Source organism: Emiliania huxleyi (genome assembly GCF_000372725.1).
Source record: "Emiliania huxleyi CCMP1516 chromosome Unknown EMIHUscaffold_19, whole genome shotgun sequence".
NCBI classification, from domain to species: domain Eukaryota; phylum Haptophyta; order Isochrysidales; family Noelaerhabdaceae; genus Emiliania; species Emiliania huxleyi.
Genome location: NW_005200690.1, coordinates 876,046 through 888,057, shown reverse-complemented (window position 1 = coordinate 888,057; position 12,012 = coordinate 876,046). Strand labels below are relative to the sequence as shown.

The window sequence follows — 12,012 nt, the reverse complement described above, 5'->3', positions numbered from 1 at the left end:
CAGCCGGGGGGGGGGGAGGCCGGCGGGGACCGAAGACCGAGCCACGGCTAGAAAGGGAAAAAGAAGGGAGGAAGGGCAGGGAGCGCGGGGGAGACCGGGCGGCAGTACTCGCCTCGCAAGGCGCGCACCGGCTGCTCTGGCTGCTGCGCCGGCGGCCGCTGCGCTGGCCGCTGCTGTGCCGGCTGGCGGGCGGCACGGCCGCCGGCGGCCGCTGCACCCGCGCCTTCCCTCGCGGGCGCCGTCGCGCCGCGCGCGCCCAACTCTGCTGGTACACGGCACGCGTCGTCACACAGCCGCGGAGAACAGGCGGTGCTGTGCGCGAAGGGCGCGCGATCTCGTACTTTTAAGGCTGGATCCGGCCATTCCAAGGGTATAACCTTTGAGAATCCCCAGCGTCCCACCCTCCTAGTCACACTCTCAATATCTCGACGCACTAGCCAACATGAAGTGCTGCGATCTGGAGTGCCCCATTTCTTTTTCCTTTCTTTTTTTGGGTCCTGTGGGCACCCTATGCTAGGGGAAACCCGGAGCGCAGAGCTAACCCTCGGGCACCCGTGTTTACTTTACAGCCCTTTCCCTGCGAACACGCACCCCCCCTTAGGGGTCAGGGCTCTCTAGCCCGTAGCCCGATGCCGATCATCCTGCATCCGGCCCGCTGGGTACGCTTCTTAGCTCCCCGGCCCTGGATGTGAGGTTACCGACTGCACTCCAAGTGCTCCAAGTACTCAAGCCGTCATCTGTCAGCTCCCCCCCCCCCCCCCCCCTCTCCACCAGGGGTGAGGCTCGGCTTGCTCTGGTCAGCTTACGAGCCGATGTTCTGTATCTGCTGCGTTGTCGTCGACAGAAGAGTTTAGTTCGTGCGGCTCATCCAACAAAGGCGGTTGTACTCCTTGGGGCCCACAAGGTCTCGGAGGTACTCGATCGCCTCGGCGTCACCGAGCGTATGTGCCTTGTCGGTGGAAGCATGCCGCAGCTTGACCTCCTGGAGCCCCTGTCGGCTGTGCCGCGCACCCCACTTGTTGTACAGCCAAAGCAGGTCGGACGGGTCGCACGCGTGCTCCAGCAGAGTCTGGACCCACTTGTGGTCAACCTGCGCCTCAGGCAGGTCAGAGGGGATGAGCTGTGGAGTACCGGTTAGGAGGCTGCAGCCTACTAGGTCAGAGATCTTGACCGAATCAACGGTGCTCTTCGCCTCGTCCAGGTGGCTCTCTTGCAGCCGTGGGATGTGCAGGCTCATGAGCACGTTGGCAGCATTGAGGTCGGCCTCATTGCGCGAGGGGGCCTCATTGCGCGAGGGGACGGGCAAGGAGTGCTGCGGGCACACTTCCTCCGGCTCAAGGTCCTCCGGCTCAATCTTGACCATGGGTTCTGGCTTGCCGCAGCGAGGCGTTCCCTCCTGTTCCCACTGCAGGTGGCTGAGCGCCTCAGAGTTCCCAAGGGCCTCCCACTGTGCGTCGCCGTCATCATAGACGACATAGTGAGTCTCGTCGATCACGGAGAAGTCCTTGATGCACCCTCGGAACCACATCTTCTCCGGTGGCCAGTAGATGCTCAAGCGCCGGCCGAGCACCTCTTGCCCGTACTGCTTGGCCCGTGCAAGCGCCGCCCTCTGCTCCGGATGGATGTGCATGACACGCCGGCTCGTTCGCCGATGCAGGGAAGTGGCATGCGAGGACAATGTACCCTCGCGGTCAAACGTGGTGCAGGGGACCAGCGCTGGCAGAGGGGGAAGAGAAGATGACTGAGTTGCGGCGCGTTTGTCCATCAGTACCTCACCCGCAACAGTTTTCTTCACCTTGCTTTTCTTGTACTTCACCTTGCTTGCCTTGTAGGCCTTGAGCTCGCTCCCCTTCATGTCGTGGATGGTTTCCCCGTCGTCAAACTCGATGCAGTGCTCAATCCCCGGGCACTTTCCTCCCTCAGTCACAAGCTTGATGCTCTTGACCACACCCCTGTGGTAGCGCATCCCCTCACCCTCCTTGAACTTGTGCATGACCGGATCACCCACCTTGAATTTGCTCTTGTACGCCTGCTTGTGCTGCTTGCGCTGCGTGGAAGCCGCGTCGCCGAGCCCGGGCTCCCTTGCCACCTCCTCCTTCTCGTTGTTGTAAACCTTGATGTCCGTCACCTCTTCCTCGTTGCCAGCCTCCTCGTGTGTCTCACCACCCTCGCCGGCCACACCCTCGAACGCCCCGCGGGAGCGCTTCTTCTTGCACGCCTGCAACTGCTCGTCAGCGGCGTTTGATCCGAGCGTCAAGTGGCCTTCCTCTTTCGGCGAGGGCATGGCGCGGCCCGTGAACTCGTCGAGGAGGTCGCCACCAGCAGGGATCCCCACCTGCCACAGGCCAGCGGAGGGCACCTGCGGCCCGCTCCAGTGAGACGGCTCGGGTGCGCCGTCAGAAATGCGGCGTCGTGCGCCACGCTCTTGGATCAAGCCCTGCTCGCACGAAACGCAGACAAGGACGGCCAGCGGGCGACAAACAGACGGGTGTGGCAGGCGAAGCCCCGACACTCGCTCCTCATCGGGGCGAGTGCAGAGGCAGCAAAGGGACATGGCAAAAGGGGCAAGGACAGGGCGGCTTGCTCGGACTCTCGATCCTTCCAAAATCGAACACACCAGAGGACCCACCCTAATTCCGAAATCAACGAAACCGTGATTGTTCAGCTCGTCATTTTGAGCTCGTCACCCAAGTATTTAAAAATCGCTGTGTGTGGCGGCGTGCCGTCCTCCCATCCCTCCCTTGGGTACGTTGTCTGTTGCCGTCTTCTCTTTCTTTCTTTCACAACAGTCAACACGGGGACGGGACTGGCGCGCGAAAAAGAATTTGCGCCGTCGTTTTGACCACGACGGCACGCTCTGTCTCTTCACAACACTGGACTCCGCCTCCGTGTCGTCTCCCTCTGACAGTGAGCCGCCTGCTGTGTGCTGAGCCTCCGTTACTCTAGCGACTAGCGTACGCTCGGCGCGCGCGGCGACGCGTGCGCCACGTGAGCCCGCAGCCCTGCTCTCTCCTACCACGAAGTCGCCCATGCACCTCAGGCCTCAGGCGCCCGCCCGCCCGGCCGGAGCAGCCCCCTGACGCGTCGCCGCAAGAGAGCCGCCGCGCTCGAATTGCGAATTGGCCGCCTTCCGCCGTCCCCCTCAATGCTTGCCGCTCGCCCCCCCCCCCCCCCAAATCTTCGCATTCACTTCCTACAGAATTTTACAACGAAGCTCCCTCCGGTCGGGAATAGCTACTCGTACCCCGACGTGGCGTTGCCCGCCCACGTCCAGACCGGCACATCCCCAATGTACTCCACGAAATCGGCGTGGTGCCGCGTCGGCCTCCCCTCGCCGTCTATCACCTTGAGAAGGGTGTACCCGCCAAAGGGCACGCAGGTCACACATCGGCGCGATGGAGGGATTCTTTGTGGGGGACGACGCCGTAGATCACATCTTTGACAGTCTCGGTACGTGCTTCCCGTGGATATCGATCCCGATGTTCCTCTGGGACGAGGCGATCCGCAGCAAGGGCGAGCTCGCGAGGCTCGTCTTCACGGGCCGCGAGCTGGCGATGGCCAACTTGCTGCTCGGCTACTTCGGGGTGCGAGTCTACGAGGACGCGGTGCTCACCATCGGCCCAAAGCACAACGACAATCCGTTCGTCCAGCACAACGTGTGGCACAGTCTGCGCAAGGGCATTGAGTCTCACCTCACCCACATGGAGAGCCAGCTCGACGCGAGTGGTGGCCCCTTCCTCTGTGGCGCCTTCTCCTTGGCCGACGTGTCGATCGTTCCCTTCTTCCAGCGCGCCTCGATCACGCTGTGGCTGGATGAGCTGCTGCCTCACTTCCCGGTGGCGGCAAAGTGGTGGGACGCGTGCAAGGCACGGCCTGCCTACGAGGAGTGGGTACCCAAGTACGGCGGGCCGAACGCGCCGCACATGGACGTCGCCGCCATGCAGCAGTGGATCCGCGAGCAGCGTGCGAGCCATCCTAAGTTTGACGCGGTGTACAAGGGCACCTACCCCGAGTTCACACCAGAGGTGGCCTGCTGAGCACGGCGATCGCCCACTCTTCTTCCCGACACTCCCGCCGATGCATAGCGCGATTTCTTTTTTAAGAATGCTCGCGCCGAGCCGAGCTAGGAGTGCTGGTCGCGTTGTGCTGGGCGACGGCCGCCTCGTGCGCGCACTGGCCAAGAAGGCCAAGGCGCCCGAGAAGGCGGGTGCTGCGCCGCCGCCTCCACCGTCGGGGACCGGCGTCGTGCGAGGCGCCAACATACTGAAGGACGGCGCGGACCCGCCGATCCTGCCCGACTCGGAGTATCCGGACTGGCTGTGGACAATGTGTGTGACCGCTGCATCACCGGAAGGAGCTTGCACCCACCCTCTCGCGCTCACGCTGCCCGTCCCGTCTCCCGCCGCGCAGACATCAGCCGAATCCGCCGTTTGAGGAGCTGCTGGAGAGGGCGGAGAGGGACGGGGTCGACTCGCTCGGGTACTTCGAGCAGCGGCTGCTGCTGCGCGGGTACAGCAAGAAGCGAATCAAGGAGCACAACGCCGAGCGAGGCAAGTAGGGAGATACGTAGCTGATCGTGTTGTGCCCGTCGCGAGCCGTTGGGGCGTGTGCGCTTTAGGCTTTTATCTCTATCTCGTCGCAGATAACATATTGTTATTCGCGGCGCGGCCCCGGAGATTTTTTGCACTGCATGGTGTGAACAAACACACGCTTTTCTTTCTCACGTGCCCTCGCAAAGCGCATCCACCTCTGCCGAGAGCGTGCGCATTGCGTGCTGCAACGCCCTGGCGCGCTCGAACAGGTGGCCCCAGAGCACCTCGTCGGTCGTGCCGGCTGCCTGCGCGCCAGCGCCGGCCTCGGCCCCCTTCACGGCGAGGCCGATACCCCGCGCCGGCTCCGACCGAACGGGCCCGCTTGGCTCGGCGCCAACATCGGCGGTCGTCGGCCGCTGGCAGAGGACGGCCGCCCACTCCTCGCACGCGGCCGTCATCGCTGAAACCTCGTCGCGCGCCGCGTCGACACCGCGCGCCGCGCCGCTCCAGCTGGCGCGTGAGGGCCGCCCCGCGGCGGCGTTGACGCTCCGCAGCGAGCGCGCCACCGCGTGCCTCACCCCGTGAAGCACCGCCTCAACAGATGCGACCTGATAGGAGCGGCTCAAAGTAACGGTGTGACTGAGGGACTGGCGGCGCGAGGGCGGTCTGAGGCGACCCGCTGCTGCAGCAGCCGCTCCTCCGCCGCCGGCTTGGCGTGCCTTGCCTTTGGGCTCATCGGCATGTCCATGGGCGCTGGACGTGGAGGCGCCTCCTCGCCCTCGGCCGCCCCCTCGGTCGTGGAGAGCGCCGCGCCCGGGGAAGGGGCGGGGAGGGACGTGGCCGGAGAGAGGGACGGGAAGGCCACGCCTTGCGACGCCGCGGGAGGGCAGCCGCGGCGGCGGGGCTCGATGGCGGTCAGCGGCGTCGCTGCTGGGCCGCGGCCGGCGGCATCGCCGCTCGACGCAGGCGGGGAGACGCCTAGGATCCTCACAGCCGACTGCGCTCAGGAGGTGGCGTCGCGTCACCGTCGTCGTGTCGCGGAGCATCCCGGGACCAGAGGCGGAGCACGTCGTGCGGGGAGTGCGGCGGGGCACGAAGAGCGGCTGGTCAGGCTGGGCACTGCCCTTCCGGGCGCGGTGGGGGCGGTCCGAGTCGTCAAAGAGGCGAACGGGCGAGTGCCTCGCGCCTCGTGCGGGCAGGCCGTCGGAAGGCTGCCTTGCCGCCGACGCGGGCGAGGCCGCCTTGGCCGCCAAAGAGTGTGAGAGCGCCGCCGCCGCCGGAGAGGAGCACGAGAGCGCACCCGCCGCCGGACAGCACGAGAGCGGCGAAGGGGGCACCGACCGCCCGCGCGGCGAGGCGCGCGACGAGGCGACCGCGGCGTGACGCGACGCCGCGTCGGCGCGTCTGTCGGACATGCCTCGGACAAGTCATGGACGTGTCCTGGCCAGGGCAGCAACCGCGCCGCCGCGCCGCCTTCGGGCGCTCCCGAGCTCGACGCGACACAAGTCGAGCTCGAGGGCGAGTGACGCCGCCTCGGCCCTCGCCGCGTCCACCTGGATGTGCCACGGACATGTCACGGACGTGTCGTGGACGTGGCCGGCTTCGGCCCCTCGCCGCGTCCCACCTCCGCCTCTGCCTCCTCGCGCACCGCCACCACCTCGGACGCGAGCGCCGCGAGTGCGTCTCGCCCCCTCGCCTAATTAATTAATTAGTCAAATAATTAGTTAAGTAGCGCCGCGAGTGCGTCTCGCCCCCTCGCCGCGGCCGCCGCCTCCGCCGCCGCCTGCGCCTCCACCGCCTCCACCGCCAACGGCTCCACCTCCGCTACCGCGCCCAGCGCCGCCGCAGCCTCGCCCGTGCCTGAGGAAAGCACCGGCGAGGCGCGCAGCTCGTCCGACGCCTGCGTCAGCCACTCGGGCTCCAGCGGCGCAGGCTCGCTCTGAGGCAGCGCCTCTCGAAGCGGACACCCCCCGACGCCCTGGTCGCTCGCGGCGCAGACGGCCGCGGCGGCGCATGCTGCAAGCGGCGCGTGCGCCGGCTCTATCCCCTCCTCTGCGAGGCGGACGCAGTCGAGGGCTCGCCGCACCTCGCCGGGGCTCGCCGCGGCGGCCTGCGGGGGGAGGCAAAGGGGGGCCCTCTCCGCGCGCTGGTGTGGTGGGGCGGCATTTGTGGGCTCTCCCCCCACAGCTCCCCACCCGAGGAGAGGCTAGGAGCGCCCCGCGGCGGCTGGAGCGGACGCGTCCGGTGCGCGTGGTGGGTGAGCACGTGGGGGTGGCTGTGTGGCTGGCGGCGGCCTGCGAGAGCAGGGCGCGCAGGTGTGCCCTTGCTCGCGGCGACGCGGGCGGCGAGCAGGACGTGCCACTCGTTGCAACCGGCCGGGCCGCCGCGTCCACCGCCGCCGCCGCGGTCGTGGAGCCAGCCTGGGCTTGTCCAGGCCCGTCCTCGATTGACGCCTCGCACGCCACGGCCACCACCGACGGCCGCCGCCTCGCGACTCGCCGCCACGCGCCCTGCAGCCTGAGCGCCGCCGCCGCGCGCGTCACACGCCCGAGTGCCAGCCGCAACGCGGACGCCTCGACTCGAGCGCAATGCGACCCCGCGCGAGCCTCGGCCAGCTCGGCTTCTGCCGCCGCCGCGCGCTTCCGCGCCCCCAGCGTGGCCTGCTCCGCAGCGGCCACCGCCGCGGCCACTCGCTCCGCCTCTCGCGCCGCAGCTGCTTCCGCCTCGGCCCGCGCCGCCGCCAACGCCACCTCTGCTTGCTCCCCCTCCCGGCAGCTCGCTGCCGCCGCAGCAGCAGCCCGCTCCTCCGCCGCCCTAGCGACTGCAGCCTCCCTCTCCTCCGCCGCCGCCACCGCCGCAGCAGCCTGCTCCTCCACCGCCGCTAGTCGCTCCTCCGCCGTCCTCGCCGCGGCGGCTTCCCGCTCCTCCGCCGCCCTAGCGACTGCAGCCTCCCTCTCCTCCGCCGCCGCCACCGCCGCAGCAGCCTGCTCCTCCACCGCCGCTAGTCGCTCCTCCGCCGTCCTCGCCGCGGCGGCTTCCCGCTCCTCCGCCGCCCTAGCGACTGCAGCCTCCTTCTCCGCTGCCGCCGCCACCGCCGCAGCAATCCGCTCCTCCGCCGCCGCCAGTCGCTGCTCAGCCGCCTCAGCAGCCGCCTCGGCGCCCGAGGCTTGTGCCAGGGCGCTCGCCGCCACCGTCTCCGCTGCGGCGGACCGGCCCACCGCGGCGGACACGAGGCACGCTGCAGACTCTTGCGCTGTAGCCGAAGACTCCGCCGCAGCGCGTGCCGCCTCGGCCAAACCGAGCACGGCCCAGTTCGCGCGGCACGCGCGGACAGCGGCCTGCAGCCTGCACGCAGCGCGCTCCCGCCGCGACCGCACCACGCTCATCAGAAGCGCCGCCTCGAGCGTCTCGCAGCGGACGCCTGCGGTGGCGGCGGCTTCCCGCTCCTCCGCCGCCAGCCTGGCGACTGCAGCCTCCCTCTCCTCTGCCGCCAGTGCCGCAGCAGCCACCCGCTCCTCCGCCGCTGCTAGTCGCTCCTCCGCCGTCCTCGCGGCGGCGGCTTCCCGCTCCTCCGCCGCCCTGGCGGCCGCAGCCTCCCGCTTCGTGAGGTTGAGGCGCTCTCTGCGCGCCGCTGTCTGCAGCGTCGCCGCCGCCCGATCGGCCGCCAGGGCAGCACGCGCCTCGCTCGCGGCGCGACGCAGGGCAGCGCCCTGCAGCCGCAGCGCAGCAGCTTCAGATCGTGCCGCCGCCGCCGCGCGCCCTGCTGCAGCTGTCGCCGCGGCTTCGGCTGCGACCGCCGACGGCAATCCGCCCACCGCCGAGCCGTCGCCACACTGGCAGCAGGCATTTCTCCGCTCGAGAGGCGCCGTCTGACTTGCAGCATCCATGCATGGCGAGACCGCGTCCTCCAGCGCCGCCTGCCACCGAATGGCGTGACTGTGCAGGAGCTCGGCGCGTTCGCCAACCTCCGCGTAAGAGTCGATGAAGGACTGCATCGAAGGGCCCTGGCTCGACTGCGTCGACGGGTGTGGACAGCCGAGGCCTGTAAATGGAGGGCGAGGCCGGACGCCAGCTAAAGGCCGGGGGCCGACAACAACGGCCAAAGCCGAGGCGCGGCAACGATGTTTTTTCTCCGATTATGAAGAAAGAAAGAGACGCATCGACCTTTCTACCTACCTACCTTTCTATCTATCTAACTAGCAGCTACGATGCGGACGCGTATATGTGGCGGTTCCAAGTAGAAGCAAAGCCGGCAAACCAAGTAGGGCCGGGAGGGAGAGGCCTGCTCCGTGCTCACTCATGTATCCCAGCGTCTCTACTCTCTAGCCTTGACAAAGGTTCGGACGTCACGCACACTTTGACAGGGACGAGGGGGGACGTCGGAAATCGACACGTCCACTGGGACGAGTCTCAATTCATCAACTAGAATCTAGAATATGACTAGAAAGAAAGGGCTGCCCATGGGGGGTTGATCGCACTTCATAGCTCCCCGGCCCCGAAGCCTGATACCTCTTTCTTGGTGTCTCATTTACTAGGAATTGATCCTCGATGAACGGGTCGTCCTTGATCCACGCGTCGTCCTCGCTGGGCCGGCTGCAGCGGCCAGCGCGCGCGACCTTGCTTCTCCGCGGCTCGGCGTCGTCGGAGAAGCACTCCGACTCCGACTCTGAGTCGTCAAACGAGACCGCCTCGGAACCCTGCGTGAGGTACGCGGCCGCAAAACCAAAGCCCGCCACGCCAAAGGACCAGACATGTCGCTCCCCAGCGTCCCCATCCCGCTCAGCAGATGCGGCTCGAGGAGACCTCGGGCGTGCGCACGTGGCTGCCGCCGCCAGCCAGGCACGCATTCGCCACGGTCGACCAAAACCCACTCGCAAACACTGCACTGGCACTAACACAGATACAAAAAAATACATTCTTTGGCACGTACTCCAAAAACTTATTTCATTTACTGCCAAAAAAGAAAAACATCAGCGCGAGACAAACATATTCCTGCTATCCAGATACAAATATACACCGGAAAAGCCCCGACGCACTGACCTGTAGCGACGACCTAGATGCCCAGCCCTGCAGCAGCGTCCTGCCGAGTGTGTGTAGCACCGACGCAGGCGCACCCCAGGCACCACACTAGTCACTACAACGGCTAGGCAGACCTCACCAGTCCGATAAGGATCAACTGGAAGGTTGAACTTCGAGCTTAGACAGAACGGGTGCGACAGACTCCAGGGGAGATCGCGCTCTACTCGGGGCACCAAGGAGGAAAACCGAAACCGTTTGGGTGTGTCCGACACTGTTCGAAGACAAACCACCCCCGAACGCAGCCCAAACGCAAACCCCCCCCTCACGTCCCCCCCCCCCCCTTGGGAGGCACCGAGCATGGAGTAAGGTCCACAGTAGAGAGACAGGCATTTAAGGCGTAACTTCACCCTCGCTCACCTTTTGAGAGTATATCTAGGCGCCCGGGTGCAGTCGGTCTTCGGATCAGCGGCCAGCTTCCCATCTAGGGGGCAGGGAACCCCCAGCGACACGCTAGAGGCTATAGTGTGGCCTAGCGCCTACGGTAGCCACAGCTTGTACGCGATCCCGGGGCAGGGGGGTGTGGATTCTAGAGCTCCAAGAGAGGATAGGGAGAGGAAGGGAGGTTTTTCCGGCTAAGAATTTTTTTTCAAGTGTGGTGGCCTGGTGCACAGTGGTGTCAGTGCGCGTTTACACACAACCTTGATTTGACCATTTTGCGCAAAAAGGTACATGTCGGTGCCTTCCAGAGGCAGCTGCGAGCCCGCCGAGTGGACGGGGGCACACGGCAAGCCATCCATCGATCTCGAGCCGTCGCTTCCCCCCCACGACCCACCGCGCACCGGCCGCCGCACGCGTTCCCGAAAGCAGAGAAGACTAAAATCCTGGCCGCTGAGCAAGCCAACCGCACAGCTAGGCACGCCGCCGATCAAGAACGGGCAGTGGGCAGCCTTGGCAACATCTCAAAGAGCGGAGAGGACGTGCGGCTGATGGCATCGGTTGTGGAGTGTGTGAGGGGGGGGTACCGCGGCTTCCGCGCCCTCAGCAGTAGCCCGGCCAGGGCCAGCGCGAGGATGAGGCCGATAGTGACGCCGACCCACGTTCCCGCGCTGCCTCCGCCGCGGGCCTCCGCCACGAGTGCCGACACCGGAGTGGAGGGGGGCGGCGGCGAGGGTGAGAGGGGCGGCGGCGAGGGCGAGCCGGACGGCGGCGGCGGTTGCAGTTTTGGCGGTGGCGGTGGCGGCGACGGAAACACAGGGGGCGGCGACGGGGGCAGCACCAGGCACGTCGCAGCTCGGTCAGTATTGGGATCGTAGTACGAGGTGCCAGCCTCGTGAAAGACGCAGCGGCGCACCGGACTCTCGTCTGCAATGTCCGTGTAGCACTCGGTGGTCTCCTGGACGAGGTCGTCGGTGGATTTGGGGCCGTCCTTGTAGGTTTTCGTCGGGTCGCCAGGCAGGCACGGGTTTCCGTACGATGGGGGCCTTTTGCCAGTCTTTTTGACGATTGCGTTGCACGTGCCGCACGGGTCAAAGAAGGCCGCCCCGATGACAAAGATGAGCGCGTCGAATGCCGGGGCGGCGGGAGACGCGACGACCGCGTCCCTCCGGGAGTCCACATCGATGTCCAAGAGGGGCCGAGACGTGACAGCGATCGCCTCGCCGTCGGGGAGCTTCGACACGCCGTCGAGGAAGCCGAGACCAAAGAAGCCGCTGCCAACTTGCGGCGTCATGCCTTTGAGAAGGGAGGTGATGTCGCTCTTGGCAAAGGCGTCCGTGAGCGCAATCTCGATGGTCGAGGCCCGGCCGTCGGTGGGCGTGTTGGGAGAGGCGAACAGGTAGAGGTTGTTGCTCTTGTCCTGCACGACGGTCGCCACACGGGGCGTCGAGGTCCACGAGACGGAGACGGTGGGGTGCGCGGAAAAGTCTTTGTGGAGGACCGCGGTAGACGTAGTGCTCGACGAGAAGTCGATGAACACGCTGCTCATGTCCGTCTCGGGGGTGAAGGTGACAGTCATGGCGAGGCCGGCGGGGTAGGTGTCGCCCGAGCCAGTCAAGTCGCTGACGCTGACAGACTTCTTGTTTGTGGCGATAGTCGCAGTGAGGCCGTACTCGGCGGCGACGCTCTCGATCTCGCCGTTGGCAAAGGCGACCTCGACTGTGAGCCAGCGAAGGGCGGTGTCCGCGTCGATGAGCGTGCCGTACTTCCCGTTCGTGGACGTGTCGCTCGAGTACGCAAAGATCTGCATCGTCTGGCCGGCCTTGCGTCCAATCAGCGTGCCGAATGTAGGAGGCGCCAGCAGCGCGCGACCTCTCCCATCTGTCACGTCGAGTTGGATGTCGGCGTGCTGGACGGAGTCCGAGCCGCGGGCGTCGCCCGCGATGAGAGTGGGAGTGGGGCCGCTCGCGGCGGCCGAGCCCCGGACGAGAACGATGAGAGTCAAAAGTGGGCCGGCGCGCAACAT

General features: G+C 66.6%; 4 protein-coding genes across 4 annotated transcripts; all 4 read right to left on the bottom strand.

Annotated features, from left to right (window-relative positions):
• Positions 1-599: 599 nt before the first annotated feature.
• Positions 600-1,405, bottom strand: EMIHUDRAFT_353093 (hypothetical protein). Its single transcript, XM_005782497.1, has one exon. The coding sequence runs from the start codon at positions 1,361-1,363 to the stop codon at positions 851-853; it is 513 nt and encodes a 170-aa protein (XP_005782554.1). The 5' UTR covers positions 1,364-1,405; the 3' UTR covers positions 600-850.
• Positions 1,406-1,683: 278 nt separating this feature from the next.
• On the bottom strand, positions 1,684-2,579 carry EMIHUDRAFT_353091 (hypothetical protein; the record flags this gene model as incomplete). Its single annotated transcript, XM_005782496.1, has 1 exon — positions 1,684-2,579. A coding segment is annotated over exon 1 (863 nt), but the record flags the coding sequence as incomplete, so codon positions are not given.
• A 2,141-nt stretch (positions 2,580-4,720) lies between these two features.
• On the bottom strand, positions 4,721-8,527 carry EMIHUDRAFT_203605 (hypothetical protein; the record flags this gene model as incomplete). The annotated part of the gene is made up of 7 exons (XM_005782495.1): positions 4,721-5,140; positions 5,209-5,322; positions 6,157-6,189; positions 6,406-6,642; positions 7,007-7,192; positions 7,724-7,953; positions 8,407-8,527. The coding sequence occupies 7 exons, from the start codon at positions 8,525-8,527 to the stop codon at positions 4,721-4,723; spliced, it is 1,341 nt and encodes a 446-aa protein (XP_005782552.1).
• Positions 8,528-10,476: 1,949 nt separating this feature from the next.
• EMIHUDRAFT_203604 (hypothetical protein) lies at positions 10,477-12,012 on the bottom strand (the record flags this gene model as incomplete). The annotated part of the gene is made up of 3 exons (XM_005782494.1): positions 10,477-10,498; positions 10,574-10,674; positions 10,903-12,012. 3 exons carry the CDS (start codon positions 12,010-12,012, stop codon positions 10,477-10,479), a joined length of 1,233 nt encoding a protein of 410 aa, XP_005782551.1.

What these genes read in the sequence shown, in the direction of transcription:
- EMIHUDRAFT_353093 (XM_005782497.1), bottom strand. Translation starts at nt 1,363, where the DNA reads ATGGTCAAGATTGAGCCGGAGGACCTTGAGCCGGAGGAAGTGTGCCCG.